Source organism: Typopeltis vanoorti, chromosome 11 (genome assembly GCF_054136105.1).
Source record: "Typopeltis vanoorti isolate ZY-2024b chromosome 11, IOZ_Tvanoo_1.0, whole genome shotgun sequence".
Taxonomy (NCBI): domain Eukaryota; kingdom Metazoa; phylum Arthropoda; class Arachnida; order Uropygi; family Thelyphonidae; genus Typopeltis; species Typopeltis vanoorti.
Window position 1 is genome coordinate 123,159,851 of NC_143559.1, and position 17,043 is coordinate 123,176,893.

The 17,043-nt window shown below is 35.7% G+C and overlaps 1 protein-coding gene across 1 annotated transcript in view; it reads right to left on the minus strand.

Moving 5' to 3' along the window:
* Positions 1-17,043, minus strand: part of Nf1 (neurofibromin 1) — a 1,119,557-nt gene that overhangs the window by 80,724 nt on the left and 1,021,790 nt on the right. Inside the window, exon 55 of the mRNA XM_090400295.1 lies at positions 690-1,084. Coding sequence (XP_090256421.1) covers positions 690-1,084 — 395 coding nt within the window. The remainder of the gene's footprint in view (positions 1-689; positions 1,085-17,043) is intronic.

Consider the following 17,043-nt stretch of genomic DNA (forward strand, 5'->3'; position numbering starts at 1 on the left):
TTTTTAAATATTCCTTCCCTTCCTGTCTGTGCCATCTTGATAGTTGGATATGCAAAAGAAATGGTTATTTGATTCCATTGATGGTACTGGCACTCAGTAAGCATCATTTTAATACCTCTGCAATGGATAATTATCTCTATATTTTATCACTTTTATATCATGGACTTTATATACATCTTTTTAATAATTCAAATTACTGAATTATTATTATTTTTTGTCTTGACTTTTTTGTACACATCATACATCGACATTACATTGATTATAAATCAGAACTATTGATTTGGTCTCTCTCTTAGAATGTACATGTTGCTCATTGAGACATGTCAGAACAATATCTTAAAGAATCTTTAAGTGTATGTACACTTGAGTGTTCACATATTATATTGATATCCAGAGTTAGCAAATCTCTGATCTCAATCCTACAGATTCACCCATCGAAAGAACTAGAATTTAGAATTAGGGAATAGTCAAGAACCCTCTGGCTGATTACTGCTTTGAAATAGAAATGGATGAAAACATGCTGCTGAAATTATAAATTATCTATCTTTTTGAAAGGTTTGTAATGGTTCTAAAGAGACAATTACTAAGCTTTAGAATAAATAAGTAATTGGTTGAAAAATTCTTGGTATCCAAATGCTTTTGAGAATAGCATTTATATGTAACACTTGACTATGAAACAGATTTCTTACCTGTTGGACTGGTGACTGCTTAGTAAGGCGGGCCTGAGCAAGTGCATTCTGGTCTAAAAGATCCCATGACTTTTGCCTTCTGTTAACTGGTGTTACTGGAAGAGTAGTAGCAGACACAGTTTGTGTAAGCAACTGAGCAGGATGTGTAGGAGGTGGAGCATGTGGTGAAGTCTGTGCTGATGTGGATGTTGATGAAGAAGGAGATGGTATGGGAGTATGGCCTGGTGTTTGAGTTGGTGTAGGAATGCTTGGTGAAGTAGACATTTGGGATGATGAGATTGCGGAGTGGAGATCCCCCGAGAAGCCTTCTGCTGATGGAGATTCTGATACTACTCTTGCAATGCGATGTTTTAGATGACAACGACTTCTAACTTCTTCTGATACTGACACCAAGGCTATTAATAAATAACATTGTGAAAAAAAAAAAAATCTATTAATTATCCAGACTTTCTGATACTGACTTCAAAACTATTAATAAATAATATTGTGAATGAATATGCATTAGTTATCAGAATCGTAACTATTAATAGACTGTATAATTTCATATACCAAACCCTACTCTCCCCAAAAAGATGTTCAATCTTGTTGCTAAGCAGGCTTACCTGGAGCTTATTAAATTTGTCCAGTAAGTATATCATATGTGCAATTAAAAACCAACTTTAAAAATTTTAAATTTCCTATGTCATCTTTAGGTGGAAGTACATATCTGTAATTAATTGTATATATACACTAAGACCAGCAGGCATACGGCAAGACTTACTGTCCTTATGTAATAATCCCTTCTATGCAGAAAACTAGTCAGAAGCCTGAGATTATGATTCGGCTTTATAATCTAAGTAACATAAGGTACTGAGAGTGCTCATGACAGTCACAAAATATTCAATGAACATAGGAAGCCTGATGTTATAGTCCATAATCCAAAATTGCCTTCTTTAAACATACGAAGATAGTGATGCACATATCGCTCCTACAAGGCAAACTGTTCCATTCACTCATTTCACCTGTGAGAGAAAGCTCTCACGATGAGTGATGAACCACAAACATCCATGGCATGATTGCAGCTTGCAGCCTCGTTTGGAGAGTGGGTACACTAACTACTCAGCCAACCAGATTGGCTTGCATAGAGCATAAACAGTATTACCATTATTATCAGAGACCTAAAGTGAGTCAAACTGAGGGAGGCCATACATCATCTGCACTAGATGTCAAAATTTTTCTTCAACTAATTTTTAATAGATGCACACATCACTCCTACAAGCAAACTGTTCCATTCACTCATTTCCTTTGTGAGAGAAAGCTCTCAACCCTTTCTTAACCACATACAAACTTAACTTATAAAGATGTCCTCTCCCTATCTTCCACATGACAAAAAATACATCTACCAATAATCTAAAACATCAACTATTTATGCATTTTTAGCAATTCAATATACTTTGTGAATTTTTTAAATGGCATCCCCCAATAAAAAGGAAGAGATTTTAGAAAATCTGTTTCAAAAAAACTTTCTTTTTCTTTCTATGGCTCTACAGCCTGAATTGAGCCTTGACCTCCTGGATTTGTTGATTTGTTTCAATACTGAAATACCATGAGTTGGCATAATAAAAATGGAGGAAAACTCACATTAAACTTATTTATTAGTAGAATTTTTGCCAAGTTTCATAGACATCTTCAGTACAGAATTACAATCCAATAGCAAAAGAAAATGATAAAAAAGTGTCAACTTAACAACTAAAATTGTCAATAATTTCCTAACTGGAAAAAAAAAGTAAATAAAGAACTAAATAACAAATAAATAAATAAATATATAAGTTAGGAAAGATTAGCAGATCTAAAAAGTACTATTTCCCTAAAGAGGATACACGTAGACCACCTGATCTCTTTAAATCAGGACAACGGAGAAAAGTTTCATGTTTCTTTGTAAAGACATTCATTAGGAAATGACTTTTATGAAGGATTCTTGTCTTGTTCCAGTGAGCTCAATGTTTAACTGTTCAGGCTCATGATATTTAATATAACATTTATGTTCTTCAAGATCCCAAATAAGATAAGTTGCAAGAGTAATGGATAGGAATTCAAGTTACAGCAATCCCTTGATTAATGCGCTCATTAAAACAGGTGCATTAATTGAAAATAAAATACTATGGGAAAAAGTATAATTCGTTCCACACTTCATAGAGCTTCGCTTGGTTTGGTGCCAAGAATAGTCAATTCATGCTGAAGGGGAGAAAGAAATGAAGGACGTACGAATTGGTCGCCAACATGCAAAATCACGTGCTTTATAGATAAAATTTCCAAACTGTTATACAAGTAAAATAGTTACCACTTTAAAAACTACAATAATCATAAAAGAGAAGTTAATTTTTCGACGTGTAATAATAAACAACTCATCCCAGAATTATTTCCGATAATAGGGTAATCAATCCCCGGATTGATTACCCTATTATCGAAATGGATTCTCCTTTTCGTGACACGCGCAGAAGTGTCGAAAGGTCTCGAATCTGTGGGCGTACTATAGCAGATGATATAAAACTTTGGAACATAGTATACATAGTGTACACAGAAGTAATGTAGTATGCCATTAAAAATAACTTTATAAAATGCTTTAAACGGTAACTAAATTATTTCATTCTGGTGAATGATTTTTTAAAATAGTTAGCCATAAAAATGTATATACTAATTGAATTTGGGTATCGAAAAAAAAATGACCCACTAATCGAAAATGCATTAATCGAGGGAATACTGTATTTACATATGTCACAGCATTAAACTCACTTGTATGATATGACACTTGCAAAGCAGTCACTCAGCAACTCAACTATTGTATCTGCTTCTGTCACCTTGTGCCCATCAGCACTCATTAAGGTTATTCTTCCATAGTCATTCTTCCTCTTATTTGCCACATAGCAAAAGAACTCTTTGGGATTTCCATTGGCCTGCTTGGCTAGTTTCTTCTCATAATCTATCTATCTTGCCTTCCTTACCATACTAGTCACCTTTCTACTTATATATGCTCCAACATTTTCTTTTTCCAAAGATCATGCATAATAATATTACTCATCCATCTAATATCTATGTGATTAACCCTCCTTATCTTTTCTAGATGTCCCCTTGGTGAAAGTTTTTTTCACTTGATCATACTATAAGTTAAAGATGCAAAGAAATCACATTCTTAGTTTCATCCTTTATCCAAGTGTAAGCAAACAAATATGTAGCATTATACATGTCTGCAAGGAGATGTGCTTTGCATTATGGGAGATACTAAAGCAAGTGATCAGAACTTACTCCACATTTACCACAAGTTGCCCCAGTCCTGAAAACATTTCAGGTGCAAACTTTGTTTGCTTACACTTGGATAAAGGATTAAACCAAAATATATAATATTAGTAGCAAAGCCAAGTGAAAAAAACTTCCATCAACTATCTCTAATCCAGAGAATTTTAATAATAAGGTGTTGACAACTTTTGGCAAATGGCATATGACTTCTGCATTACTTCCACCTTAGTATGACTACCTCTGGGTCTGGCTCTCACTGATGAGACCTCAATAAAGGTCGAAACCAGTCTGGGTAGTGGCCCTTTCCTTAATGCATAGCATTATACATGTCCGCAAGATGTGCAGACATGTATACACCAGTTCAATTTATGCCGATTGCCTGAGCGTGCTTTCTTACTGTAGTGTGGTTGACTGAGAAACAACGCTAGCAGGCACTCTAGTGTTTGAGTGTTTACCGAGCTACTACAATGTATATGTATCAAACCTAGTTTTAATGTTGAATCTACCTAATTGTTCTATTTAATTTTTTTTACGTACATACATATTTAAATTGATAAAGTACATAATTACATACAATGTCTGATAATAGAAGTGCAGAAATCAGAATTAGCAGAAGTTGGTGTTAAGAAGGTGTGGAAATCAATCACACTTGAAAAGAAGATGGAGGTCATTCGAAGAATGGAAAATGGGCAGACACATGCCCATTTTCCAATGCTAATGTCTGTAGAAGTATGAACTTACCTCCATCGACTGTTACTACAATTATGAAAAATGCAGATAGAATAAAACAGTCTGTGCAACAATCTACAGCAGTACTAAATGCAAAACATGTATGTTATAGCAGAGGTAAACTTCATGAAAAAATGGAAAAATTATTATCATTATGGGTGGATGACTTGAATTAGAAAAACATTCCTCTGACACAGGCTGTTATAACTGAGAAAGCAAAAACAATTTTTGAGGATCTTAAAAAGACATGGAGGCAAAAAAACATTTTTAGGAAGCAAAGGTTGGTTCATGAGATTTAAGTCTCGAAGTAAGTGCCACAGTGACAAATTATGTGGTGAGGTGGCAGCGGCTGCTTTTCCTAAAGAATTTCAAGACTGTGTAGAATAAGGAAGTTATCCTGCTGATCTCATTCTTAATGTTGATGAGACTGGGCTCTACTGGAAAAAATTGCCATCAAGCACCTTCATTTTCTGTGAAGAACGTTCCGCTCCAGGTTTTAAAGCTGCAAAAGATAGACACACTTTTGTTGGATGTCTCCGGAAATTGGAAGCTTAAACCAATGTTGGTGTACCATTCAGAGGCGCCACACGCCTTCAAGGGTCTAAAAGCCATGCTGCCAGTCTATTGGAAATGGAACAAGAACGCTTGGGTTACACAAGACATTTTAATAGATTGGTAAACAAATTATTTTTGTCCTACTGTGCATGCTTCTGTAAAGAAAATGATTTGCCAGCCAAGGCATTGCTTCTCTTGGATAATGCCCCTGGACATCCTCAAAACTTTGCTGAAGTAAGAACACCATTGGATGTCAGGGTTATTTACATGCCCCCAAACACAAAATCGCTTTTGCAACTGATGGATTAGGGGATTATATCAATCTCCAAAGCCTATTACCTCCGTATAAAATTTATAGAAATGGTAAGCGTCTTGGACACTTCAGGAAAAACTCTTAAAGACTATATCAGGACTTTCTTCCCACTTTGCCTCTACCAACCATAATATTGAATGGGATATGAGTCATATGCCCTACATAGAAGAGAACTACCATTCCAAAACATTCAAAGAAGCTGCTACAGTCGCCCGTTCAACAGGTAACTTAAATAAGAATCAAGACCTAATCCTACCAGATATATGGAAAACTCTTATTAGATCATTTAACCAAAAAGAAATGAACTTTCATGAAAATTACAACAAATATCTCAACAAATAAAACGTACTTGCGACATGCGTATTGTATCACGCACAGTGATAACTTTATATAATTTTTAGAATTGTCGATTAGTTTCCTAGTTTTTGTTACTTTCCATTGCTTACCAGTGTATCCCTGAAAATGCTGACATATATTAGTCAGTAAAACATGTCAGACATTAAACAATTATTTACTCGACTAACATACCGAATTAAGTCTTTAATTTATTACTATTAAAGACTATTGGCGGTCATTCGATATTTTGAAGGGCATTAACAACATTGAGGCAGCTTGGAACGACATGTCAGCAAAGTGTTTAAATAAAAGGAACATGCCGAAAACTTCTTCCAGCATTTATGCACGACTTCGAGGAATTAGAGCAAGAAGAATGTTATTGAAGATGTTACCAAGTTTGTGTGAGAGGTGGGATTGTACAATATTACAGCTGAAGATGTGACAGAAGTCTTAGAGAGCCATGATAAACCACTTTCCAATGAAGAAACTGCCTAAATTTTCTTTTTCTTTTTTTAAGGAGTTTAGTGTAAGGTCGAATAGATGCGATTACACTCCTTTTTACGTTCGCACTCTGTTCCCAATCGTGGTCCATTTCGCAGAATTAGCTGAACAATTAAGTCAACGTGCAAAGAAGGAGAAAGAAAATGAAGAAGGTCCTCTGAGAGATATGAAAACAGCTGATTTACAGCATATCCTTGCAAGTATAGAGACATTGACTGATGAACTCTGTGAAATGGACAACGATTGGGAACAGAGTGCGAATGTAAAAAGGAGTGTAATCGCATCTATTCGACCTTACACTAAACTCCTTAAAGAAAGAAAAAGAAAATCTAGGCAGTTAACACTGGATACTTTAAAAAAAAAATGCAGGTGATCCGAAACCAAGAACTTCAATATAGAAATATGTAATATCTTTTCGAAGTTTCATATTTTTTGTATATAATTTTGTTTTGTTTTCGTTATTAATAATTTTATTTTAACAAATATATATGTATGTATTATCAAAGCTTTAAATATAATAATGTTACATATACTTCATGTGCATATTTTTTGACTGCATGGAACATAACTTCATATCTCCCATTAAAATTGGGTTAGTTTTACACCGATTCTGTTTATGCCCGTTTTTTCAGGAACGGAACTGAGGCGTAAACCGAGGGCTGCCTGTATATAATTGGTAAGCAAACTTTGTTTGCTTACCAATTATATGAATCGTGAAGTAACTTCACAACTTACATCAAATGCCTTAGTATCCCACAATGCAAGGCACATATCCTGACATGCATGTCAGGATAACGATCATATATAATGCTATAGATTATAGGAAGGGCATTAACTTATAGATACCCATTAACTCAAACTTCCTCCTAAGCTTATCATAATCATGTGCCTTGTAATTCCTCATATACACCCCTTCTTGACAAAGTATTCCTAATTTTTTAAACTCTCCTAAGTCTAGACTGCATGGTCACTTAACCCCAATCAGAGACAAAGTGGCCCACTTGGTTAAAGAGAGCTCTTTTGATTATATGACCAGGTCTGATACTTTTGCACCCATGTCCCCTCTATCGCAAGCTACCTTAAGTAATTATCTTTCAGTAGGTGTATAAATTATATATAAGTGTATAAATGTGCAAGAGAACTGTCAATGCTTCCAAAACAGAGTTTGAAAGAGCAAAAAGCAGGAAACTTACAGCCTGCCCAAAAGGCAGCTGGACCTTTTGGTTTCATGTCAAAGAAATTGGTTGTAACTTTTGTCCAACACTATTTTCCACCTTATCATAACCAAATGGCTCCTTTGCATCATAACCCACAAAAAATGCCTATCTCCTAGCTTCACTCTTTGCCTTTAATGCATGCATAATTAAAAATGATAAATGCTCTCTATATCCTTTTACCAGAAAGAGATCAGAAAAATATTATCTAAATTAGAGAAGGGGTGCTTAAGGTACTTAAGGGTCAAAGCTGTATAAGTGAGAGGAGATCTCCACATAGCCTTTAAAGGAATGCGGAGAACCAACCAGGGCTTCTGACCTAATGTCCAATTCTCACCTTCTCGTGGTGCACCCTGTTGGGTATCTACTTGGAAACTGAACAAACGAGGATGGGCTGGCAATTTGGGATTTAGCCGACCAAATTGTATTCTTATTGGTTAAACCAAAATAAAAAAATGATGGTACAACATGACAAAATTTCATGCCGGCTGGGGCGTCGCATGGTTAAACAAGGCCCGCGTTGTTTTCGCCAGGGAACCAGGGCGAACAGCGAAAAGTCAGCTACTGGAACAAATCTGAAAACAAACCCCAACTCAACATCACCAGAGTTAAAGATTGGTACTATCAACGTAAGAAGCCTGAATGGCAAAGAAATGGAGCTAGCTGAGGAATTAGATAAGTACCAGATCGACATAATAGGGGTGACTGAAACAAAAAAGACAAAAACTGGTGAGATCGTTCTGAGCAATAAATACAAAATGTTATATTCAGGCAATGACAATCAAGGAAAAGAAGGAGTAGCCATAGTATTCAACACAAAATACGAGGCTAATCTTCTTGAATGGCAGTCAGTCTCAAGTAGAGTAATGTGGGCAAATATGAGAATGGGGAACTGGACAATGAGACTTATTTGTGCCTATGGTCCCACAGAAGGTTCTACTAAAGTAGAAGTGGAAGAATTTTTTGAGGCTTTAGAAAAAGCAACTGACACAATGAAAAAGGAAAAGTTGGTCCTTGTTATGGGGATCTAAATAGCAGAGTAGGAAATGATTGTGAGACATACAAAAATATTTTGGGAAAATTTTGAGAAAAGAGCAAAGCTAATCATAATGGCAAATATCTGTTGGATTTCTGCTCAGGACATGGACTAGTTATTACTAACACGATGTTCCAACATAAAAATGTGCACAAATTCACATGGAGAGAAGAGGCTAGGAATAAGAAAAGTCTCATTGACTATGTTATTGTTGATAGTGATGTTTTCTCCCTTATGCAGGACACCAGAGTGTACAGAGGATTTGAAATTGAAAGTGATCATTATTTAGTCTAGAGCAGGATAAAATTGAATTTCATATTGAAAAGAATAACATGTAAGAAAGTTTTAAAGCGAATAAAAGTTGAGCAGCTCTCAGATGTGAACTGTAGACTAAAATACAGAAGTATTATTGAAAAGAAAATGAAAGAGTTTGAGAACAGGAATCAAACCTTGGAGATTCAGTGGCAAACTCTGAAGAAAACATTGATTGATTCTGCCAGAGAGGCATGTGGCGAGGTTATCTGCAAGGATAAAAAAATCAGAAATCCCTGTTGGACACAGGAATTTAAAGAGGGAGTGAAGGAAAAGAAGAAAGCATATCAAAAGTTCCTGGCAAATAAGTCAGCTTGTGCTCTTAGAGAATATAGAGACAAATGCAAGAATGCTAAACACTGTGTAAAACTAGCTAAACAAAAGTCATGGGAGGACTTTGGCAAGAATATAGAAAATAAATATCAAGAAGGTGGCAAAATATTTTGAGGTTGTTGAAGAAGCTTAAAAATGGAGGAAAGAGTGCTATAAAAGGAGTTAGAGATGACAAAGGTGACATGAAAACGGTAGAAAAAGATATCCTTGAAGTATGGAGTAATTACTTTGAAAAACTGCTAAATGAAACAAGCAGTGATGACAGCACAGTGGTAAAAAACACTGACCAGGCATGCAGTCAGGAATACATATTCATACTTGAAGTAGAAAAAGCAATCAAAGGCTTGAAATGTGGAAAGGCAGCAGGAGTAGATGATATTCGACCAGAAATGCTGAAGTACGGTGGTATAAAAGTCTTACAGTGGCTGCACTGCATAGTTCAGAAAGCCTGGACAGAGGGACGAATTCCCGATGATTGGAGTAGAGCACTAATAGTACCTATATATAAAAAGGGAAATAAAACTGAATGTGAGAATTACAGAGGTATTTCCCTACTGAGTGTTCCTGGTAAGATCTATGCAAGTATACTTGAGAAACGGTTGAGAAGAATGGTGGAAGAAAAGCTTGGTGAAGAACAAGCTGGATTCAGGCGAAATAGAGGCTGTCAGGATCAGATCTTCACTTTACGACAAATAGTCGAGAAAGCATGGGAATATAACAAAGATCTGTATTTAAGTTTTGTCGATTTGGAAAAGGCATATGACAAGGTGCCAAGAGAGAAGCTATTCAATACGCCGCAGTTATATGGTGTCAATGGGGCATTATATCAAGCAATACTTAGTCTTTATTTGAGTTGTAAGTCAGCAGTTAGAATTGAAGGAAGTACAGGAAGATGGTTTAATGTTAAATCTGGTGTGAGACAAGGATGTACATTATCCACTCTGTTATTCATTATCTATATGGATCACATTATGAAGGAAAGTGGTATTAAACATGATATCAAAATTGGAGATGTTAATGTCAGCTCTTTGCTTTATGCGGGTGATGTTATACTTCTAAATAAATCCGCTACAAGTCTGCAAGATTCTCTGACTAAATTGAATAACTGTTGTGATAGATATGGTATGAAGGTCAGCAATAACAAGACAAAGACAATGAAAATAGGCAGAATCATTGAAAATGTCAACTGTGTTGTGAATGGAGAACCTGTGGAACAAGTAAAACATTTCAGCTACTTAGGCACGATTTTTACTGAAGATGGTAAATTAAATATAGAAATGGACAACAGAATCAGCAAAGCTGGTATGGTAGGAAGTCAATTGAATAAATTCATATGGAATAAGAGAGAAATTAGTCGGAACACTAAATTAGCTGTATACAAGACAGTGGTCAAACCAGTTTTAACTTATGGATCTGAGAGCTGGGGCAGAAGTAAAACACTTGACCAAAGACTAGAGACCGCAGATATAAGAGTCCTGAGAAAGAAGTTAGTAATGATGTAATTTTTTTCATGTAGTACTATCATATCCTGTACACCCCTTGAGGGTACATGGCAGGAATTTGATGATGATGATGATGAGACAAAAAAAAAAAGTCTCCTGGCATACATCCAATTGTCCTGAAGGTTTGTACGCCAGAACTGACTCCTATTCTATGTCATCTATATATACGCTCTTCCTCCACCAGTATCTATCCCACGTCCTGTAAATTGGTCTATATTCAACCCATTCCAATGAAGGGAGGGGGGACAAATCACTGCCATCTCCTCTCACTCACCTGTCCTATCTTCAGTAATGGAGAAAATCATCAATTTCCAACTCCTACACTATCTTTAAGCCACCTTACCCAGCTAATAAACAACCACCAGTATGGATTCCATCGATGCAAATCAACAGGCGATCTACTCGCATATATCACCTATCTCCGGACAAATGCCATGGAGAAGTTTGGTGAATCAAGTAGTTAGTTACACTTGATATCTCCAAAGCTTTTGACTGGGTTTGGCACAAAGGTTTACTAAGCAAACTCCCATCATGTGGTCTGTCTCAGGAATTCTGCATTTGGATTGCCAGCTTTCTGTCTGGATGGTGAGAGGATAAGGAACCATCACACATAGTGTGATGGTTCCTTATCCTCTCACCATTCAACTAATGTCAGGGTTCAACAAGGTTTTGTTCTCTCACAAATAGCCTAGCCAGACAACTCGTATATACGGGACTGTCTCGTATTTTACGTTGAATTTTGCTGTCCTGTATTGTACCTGTACGGACAGTCTAATGTCCCATATTTGAATGAAAAGATAAAATTATAAATATTATGTTAAGCAATCATATTTTTCATTATTCTTTTCGAATAACCCAACTTAAATTGATTTGTAAGCCATAAAAACTGACAATTCGAGGAAATTAATTGTGTTTACAATTTACAGTGGCGATGGTCCTTTTCATCAATCGCTTTTTATTTAGTATAAGCATTTTATTTATAATTCTGTACAGATATATTGCATTTGCTTATTTTTAAACAGTTCTTATTTGGATATTGTGGGTTGAGTTATCGGTACAGTATGTGGATGTTATTTCAATAATTATTAAAAAAATAATCTGTCTCCTTTTTAAAATGTGTGATATTTGGCTAATACATAAAATATATAATTAAAGATAAATTAATTTTCTTTATTAATTATACAAAGGTAAATTAAATTTTGTTTCTTTCCATAAGCCCTTAACAATGCCCAAACAAAAGTGCATTTTTAACCATGATTATTCGAAAGAATGGAATTTTATTGCAAAAGACAAACAACGAAGTTGAATACAAAATCTGTAGACGAACGTTTAGTATTACACATGGGGGACAATCGGATATTACACTAAACATTAACACTAAGAAATACAAATTGAACATTTCGAGTTCCAGTTCCAAAAGTATTGAGACTTATTTTGTAAAACTAACTCACCCAAATTGTCCCGAATTTGATTTTCCAAAATCTGGCAATCCTACTCACAAACCTTCTTCCTTCTACATATATATATCAATGACCTGCTTCAGTTGACCTCCAACCCAATACATATAAATTAAAGATACCAAGAAATTATATTCTTGGTTTAACTTTTTATCTAAGTGTAAGCAAAGAAAGTTTGGGCCCGAACTATTTTTAGGACTGGGCAACTTGTATATAGAGGCTAATGACTTCACATCACTTGCCTTAGTATCCCACAATGCAAAGCAGATATCTTTATGGACATGTATAATGCTATGCATTATGGGAAGAGTCACTACCCAGACCGTTTTGATCTTTATTTTATAGTATAGCCAAGTGGAAAAACTTCCATCTATTTCTAATCCAGAGTATTTTAGTAATAAGGTGTGACACCTTTTAGCTACTCGTATATGGAAATATGACTTCTGCATTACTTCAACCTTCGTATCACTTCTGGGTCTGGCTCCTATGTGATACTAAGGCAAGTAATATGAAGTCATTAGTCTCTATATATGAGTTGCCCAGTCCTGAAAATAGTTCAGGTGCAAACATTGTTTGCTTACACTTGGATAAAAGATTAAACAAGAATATAATTTCTTGGCATCTTTAATTTATAATATAACCAAGTGGAAAAAATATCCAAAATCCAATACAATTTTGCAGATAGCACATTGCACACCTCCCTTTCATTTGATAAACCTTACTCTACACCAGGGTTTCTCAAACTTTTTCTATGACAGAACACTTACTCCTTTCACACAAATCCTGAAATTTTAACGGAACACCTTGGTAAGAGTCGAGTATCATTGGTCTAGTATTCCATGTAAAGCTGTGTGCAATATCGTTGCAGCAGGCTGTATTGCATCGTAAAAATATGACAGCGCACACTACAGGCATGCCGAGCCACATCGCATCGTATTGACCTTGCTTGTGACCACATTTTCTAGAATAGATACTTCCATACTTCACTTTTGCTCGGAGGTGTCGACAACCACGGGCAGCTGAGTCCACGCTAGTGTACACTGGCCTTAATAGCATAATCCACATGCAAAGTGAGGAGCACCTGATTTTAAAACATGTTTGAACTAGTTGCAGTTTAAAACCATTCCAGGTTCATATTAATTTTGATAATTTTTCATGGAACACTTATTCACTTTCTGTGGAACACTGGTGTCCTGCTTTCATATTTAGTTCCAGATAATCCATGGAACTACCTGATCTATAGCAGCAAAAAAAAAAAGTTAGCATATGTGTTAGTAGAACTAATTTCAGATGGTATAGTCACTAAAATAGAATGGGGGAGGAAAGGTTTTCAAACCAAGTTTTTTTTGCCATGTTGATAGGAAAAAAAAGACCTACATCTAGGTGGATGATACAGTAGAAAGTGTGCTAGAAGACAGAAAAATAAGATCTGATAATTGAAATTAAGTGGATATTACATCCAACATCATTTCAAAGCCGAATACCAAAACTACGAGTTACCCTCGCCAGAGTAACTCGTAGCATGATGATGGTGTATTCCCGTTAGCTCTCTGGTCAATCTCCACACGAATCTTTTATAGTTTCGTGCGGAGATTGGCTTTGAAATGATGTTGGATGTAACATCCACTTAATTTCGATAATTTTGCATTGCTGAAGCGAAGCCTATTGTCTCTTTATTTTAGTAAGATCTGATAATATTGGTGTCTCAACAGATAATGTAGTAAAACCTTGATTTAACGGAATAATGGGGCTAAGGGGTGTCCATTAAATCGCGAATTTTTTAAACTAAAAATATCTGTAACATTATACTGCAAATTTATGAATATTAGCACTGTAATAACAAAAAATTGTTTTACACACAATTTTCACACTTTTAGATAAGTTAATGTTCAATGTTGAGGCACTTGGTTTAGGTAATCCTGTTTTGAAAAAACTATCAAGTTTTTTTAAATTCTGCTGTTTTTTTATAATTAACTCCCTAAAATTATGAAAATGTGTGTAATAAAACTGCTGCAGAAAGTCATGCCATACAACAAAAGAACGATTTACAGTGCACTTGGCATGATCACGTCCTAATTATTTGCCGAACTTGTTTTATGAGCAGTGATTCGTAATTTATCATCATCATCATCAAATTCCTGCCATGTACCCTCAAGGGGTGTACAGGATATGACAGTACTACATGAAAAAATTACATCATTACTAACTTCCTATCTACAATTTTCCTACAAATCAGTCTGTTACTTGTCAAGACTCCAACATTATCAGATCTTATATTTCTATCGTCTAAGGCACTTTGTACCGTATCAATCCACCTATATCTTGGTCTTCCTCTGGGTCGTTTTTCCTGCCAACCTGGCAGAGAACACTTGTTTTGCTAATCTTTCCTCTCCCATTCTATTAAAGTGACCATACCACCTGAGATTAGCTCTGCTAACGCATTCCTGGATGCTGACAATGTCAAGTTCTTTCCTAATATCCTCATTTTTAATATGATATTGCCATTGATGCCATCTGTTCACGCCTCTAATCTTTCTCAGGACTCTCATATCTGCAGTCTCTAGTCTTTGGTCAAGTGTTTTACTTCTGACCCAGTTCTCAGATCCATAAGTTAAAACTGGTTTGAACACTGTCTTGTATACAGCTAATTTAGTGTTCCTACTAATTTCTTTCTTATTCCATATGAATTTATTCAATTGACTTCCCACCATAACAGCTTTGCTGATTTTGTTGTCCATTTCTATATTTAATTTACCATCTTCAGTAAAAATCGTGCCTAAGTAGCTGAAATGTTTTACTTGTTCCACAGGTTCTCCATTCACAACACAGTTGACATTTTCAATGATTCTGCCTATTTTCATTGTCTTTGTCTTGTTATTGCTGACCTTCATACCATATCTATTACAACAGCTATTCAATTTAGTCAGAGAATCTTGCAGACTTGTAGCGGATTTATTTAGAAGTATAACATCATCCGCATAAAGCAAAGAGCTGACATTAACATCTCCAATTATGATATCAGGTTTAATACCACATTGCTTCATAATGTGATCCATATAGATAATGAATAACAGAGGGGATAATGTACATCCTTGTCTCACACCAGATTTAACATTAAACCATCTTCCTGTACTTCCTTCAATTCTAACTGCTGACTTACAACTGAAATAAATACCAAGTATTGCTTGATATAATGCTCCATTGACACCATATAACTGCAGCGTATTGAATAGCTTCTCTCTTGGCACCTTGTCATATGCCTTTTCCAAATCGACAAAACTTAAATACAGATCTTTGTTGTATTCCCATGCTTTCTCGACTATTTGTCGTAAAGTGAAGATCTGATCCTGACAGCCTCTATTTGGCCTGAATCCAGCTTGTTCTTCCACAATTCTTCTCAACCGTTTCTCAAGTATACTTGCATAGATATTGCCAGGAACACTCAGTAGGGAAATACCTCTGTAATTCTCACATCCAGTTTTATTTCCCTTTTTATATATGGGTACTATGAGAGCTCTACTCCAATCATCGGGAATTCGTCCCTCTGTCCAGGCTTTCTGAACTATGCAGTGCAGCCACTGTAAGACCCCTACACCACCATACTTCAGCATTTCCGGTCGAATATCATCCACTCCCTCTGCCTTTCCACACTTCAAGCCCTTGATGGCTTTTTCTACCTCAAGTATGGATATGTATTCCTGACTGCATGCCTGGTCAGTGTTTTTTATCACTGTGCTGTCATCACTGCTTGTTTCATTTAGCAGTTTTTCAAAGTAATTACTCCATACTTCAAGGATATCTTTTTCTCCTGTTTTCATGTCACCTTTATCATCTCTAACTCCTTTTACAGCACTTTTTCCTTCATTCCTAAGCTTCTTCAACAACCTCAAGAATATTTTGCCACCTTCTTGATATTTATTTTCTATATTCTTGCCAAAGTCCTCCCATGACTTTTGTTTAGCTAGTTTTACACACTGTTTAGCTTTCTTACATTTGTTTCTGTATTCTGTAAGAGTAAAAGCTGACTTATTTGCAAGGAACTTTTGATATGCTTTCTTCTTTTCCTTCACTGCCTCTTTAACTTCCTGTGTCCAGCAGGGAGTTCTTTTTTTTTTATCCTTGCACACAACCTCACCACATGCCTCTCTGGCAGAATTAATCAATGTTTTCTTCAGAGTTTGCCACTGAATCTCCAAGGTTTGATTCCTGTTCTCAAACTCTTTCATTTTCTTTTCAATAATACTTCTGTATTTTAGTCTACAGTTCACATCTGAGAGCTGCTCAACTTTTATTCGCTTTAAAACTTTCTTACATGTTATTCTTTTCAATATGAAAATCAATTTTATCCTGCTCAAGACTAAATAGTGATCACTTCCAATTTCAAATCCTCTGTACACTCTGGTGTCCTACACCAATGAGAAAACATCACTATCAACAATAACATAGTCAATGAGACTTCTCTTATTCCTAGCCTCTTCTCTCCATGTGAATTTGTGCACATTTTTATGTTGGAACATGGTGTTAGTAATAACCAGTCCATGTCCTGAGCAGAAATCCAAGAGGTATTTGCCATTATGATTAGCTTTGCTCTTTTCTCCAAATTTTCCCAAAATATTTTTGTATGTCTCACAATCATTTCCTACTCTGCTATTTAGATCCCCAACAAGGACCAACTTTTCCTTTTTCATTGTGTCAGTTGCTTTTTCTAGAGCGTCAAAAAAATTCCTCCACTTCTACCTTAGTAGAACCTTCTGTGGGACCATAGACACAAATAAGTCTCATTGTCCAGTTCC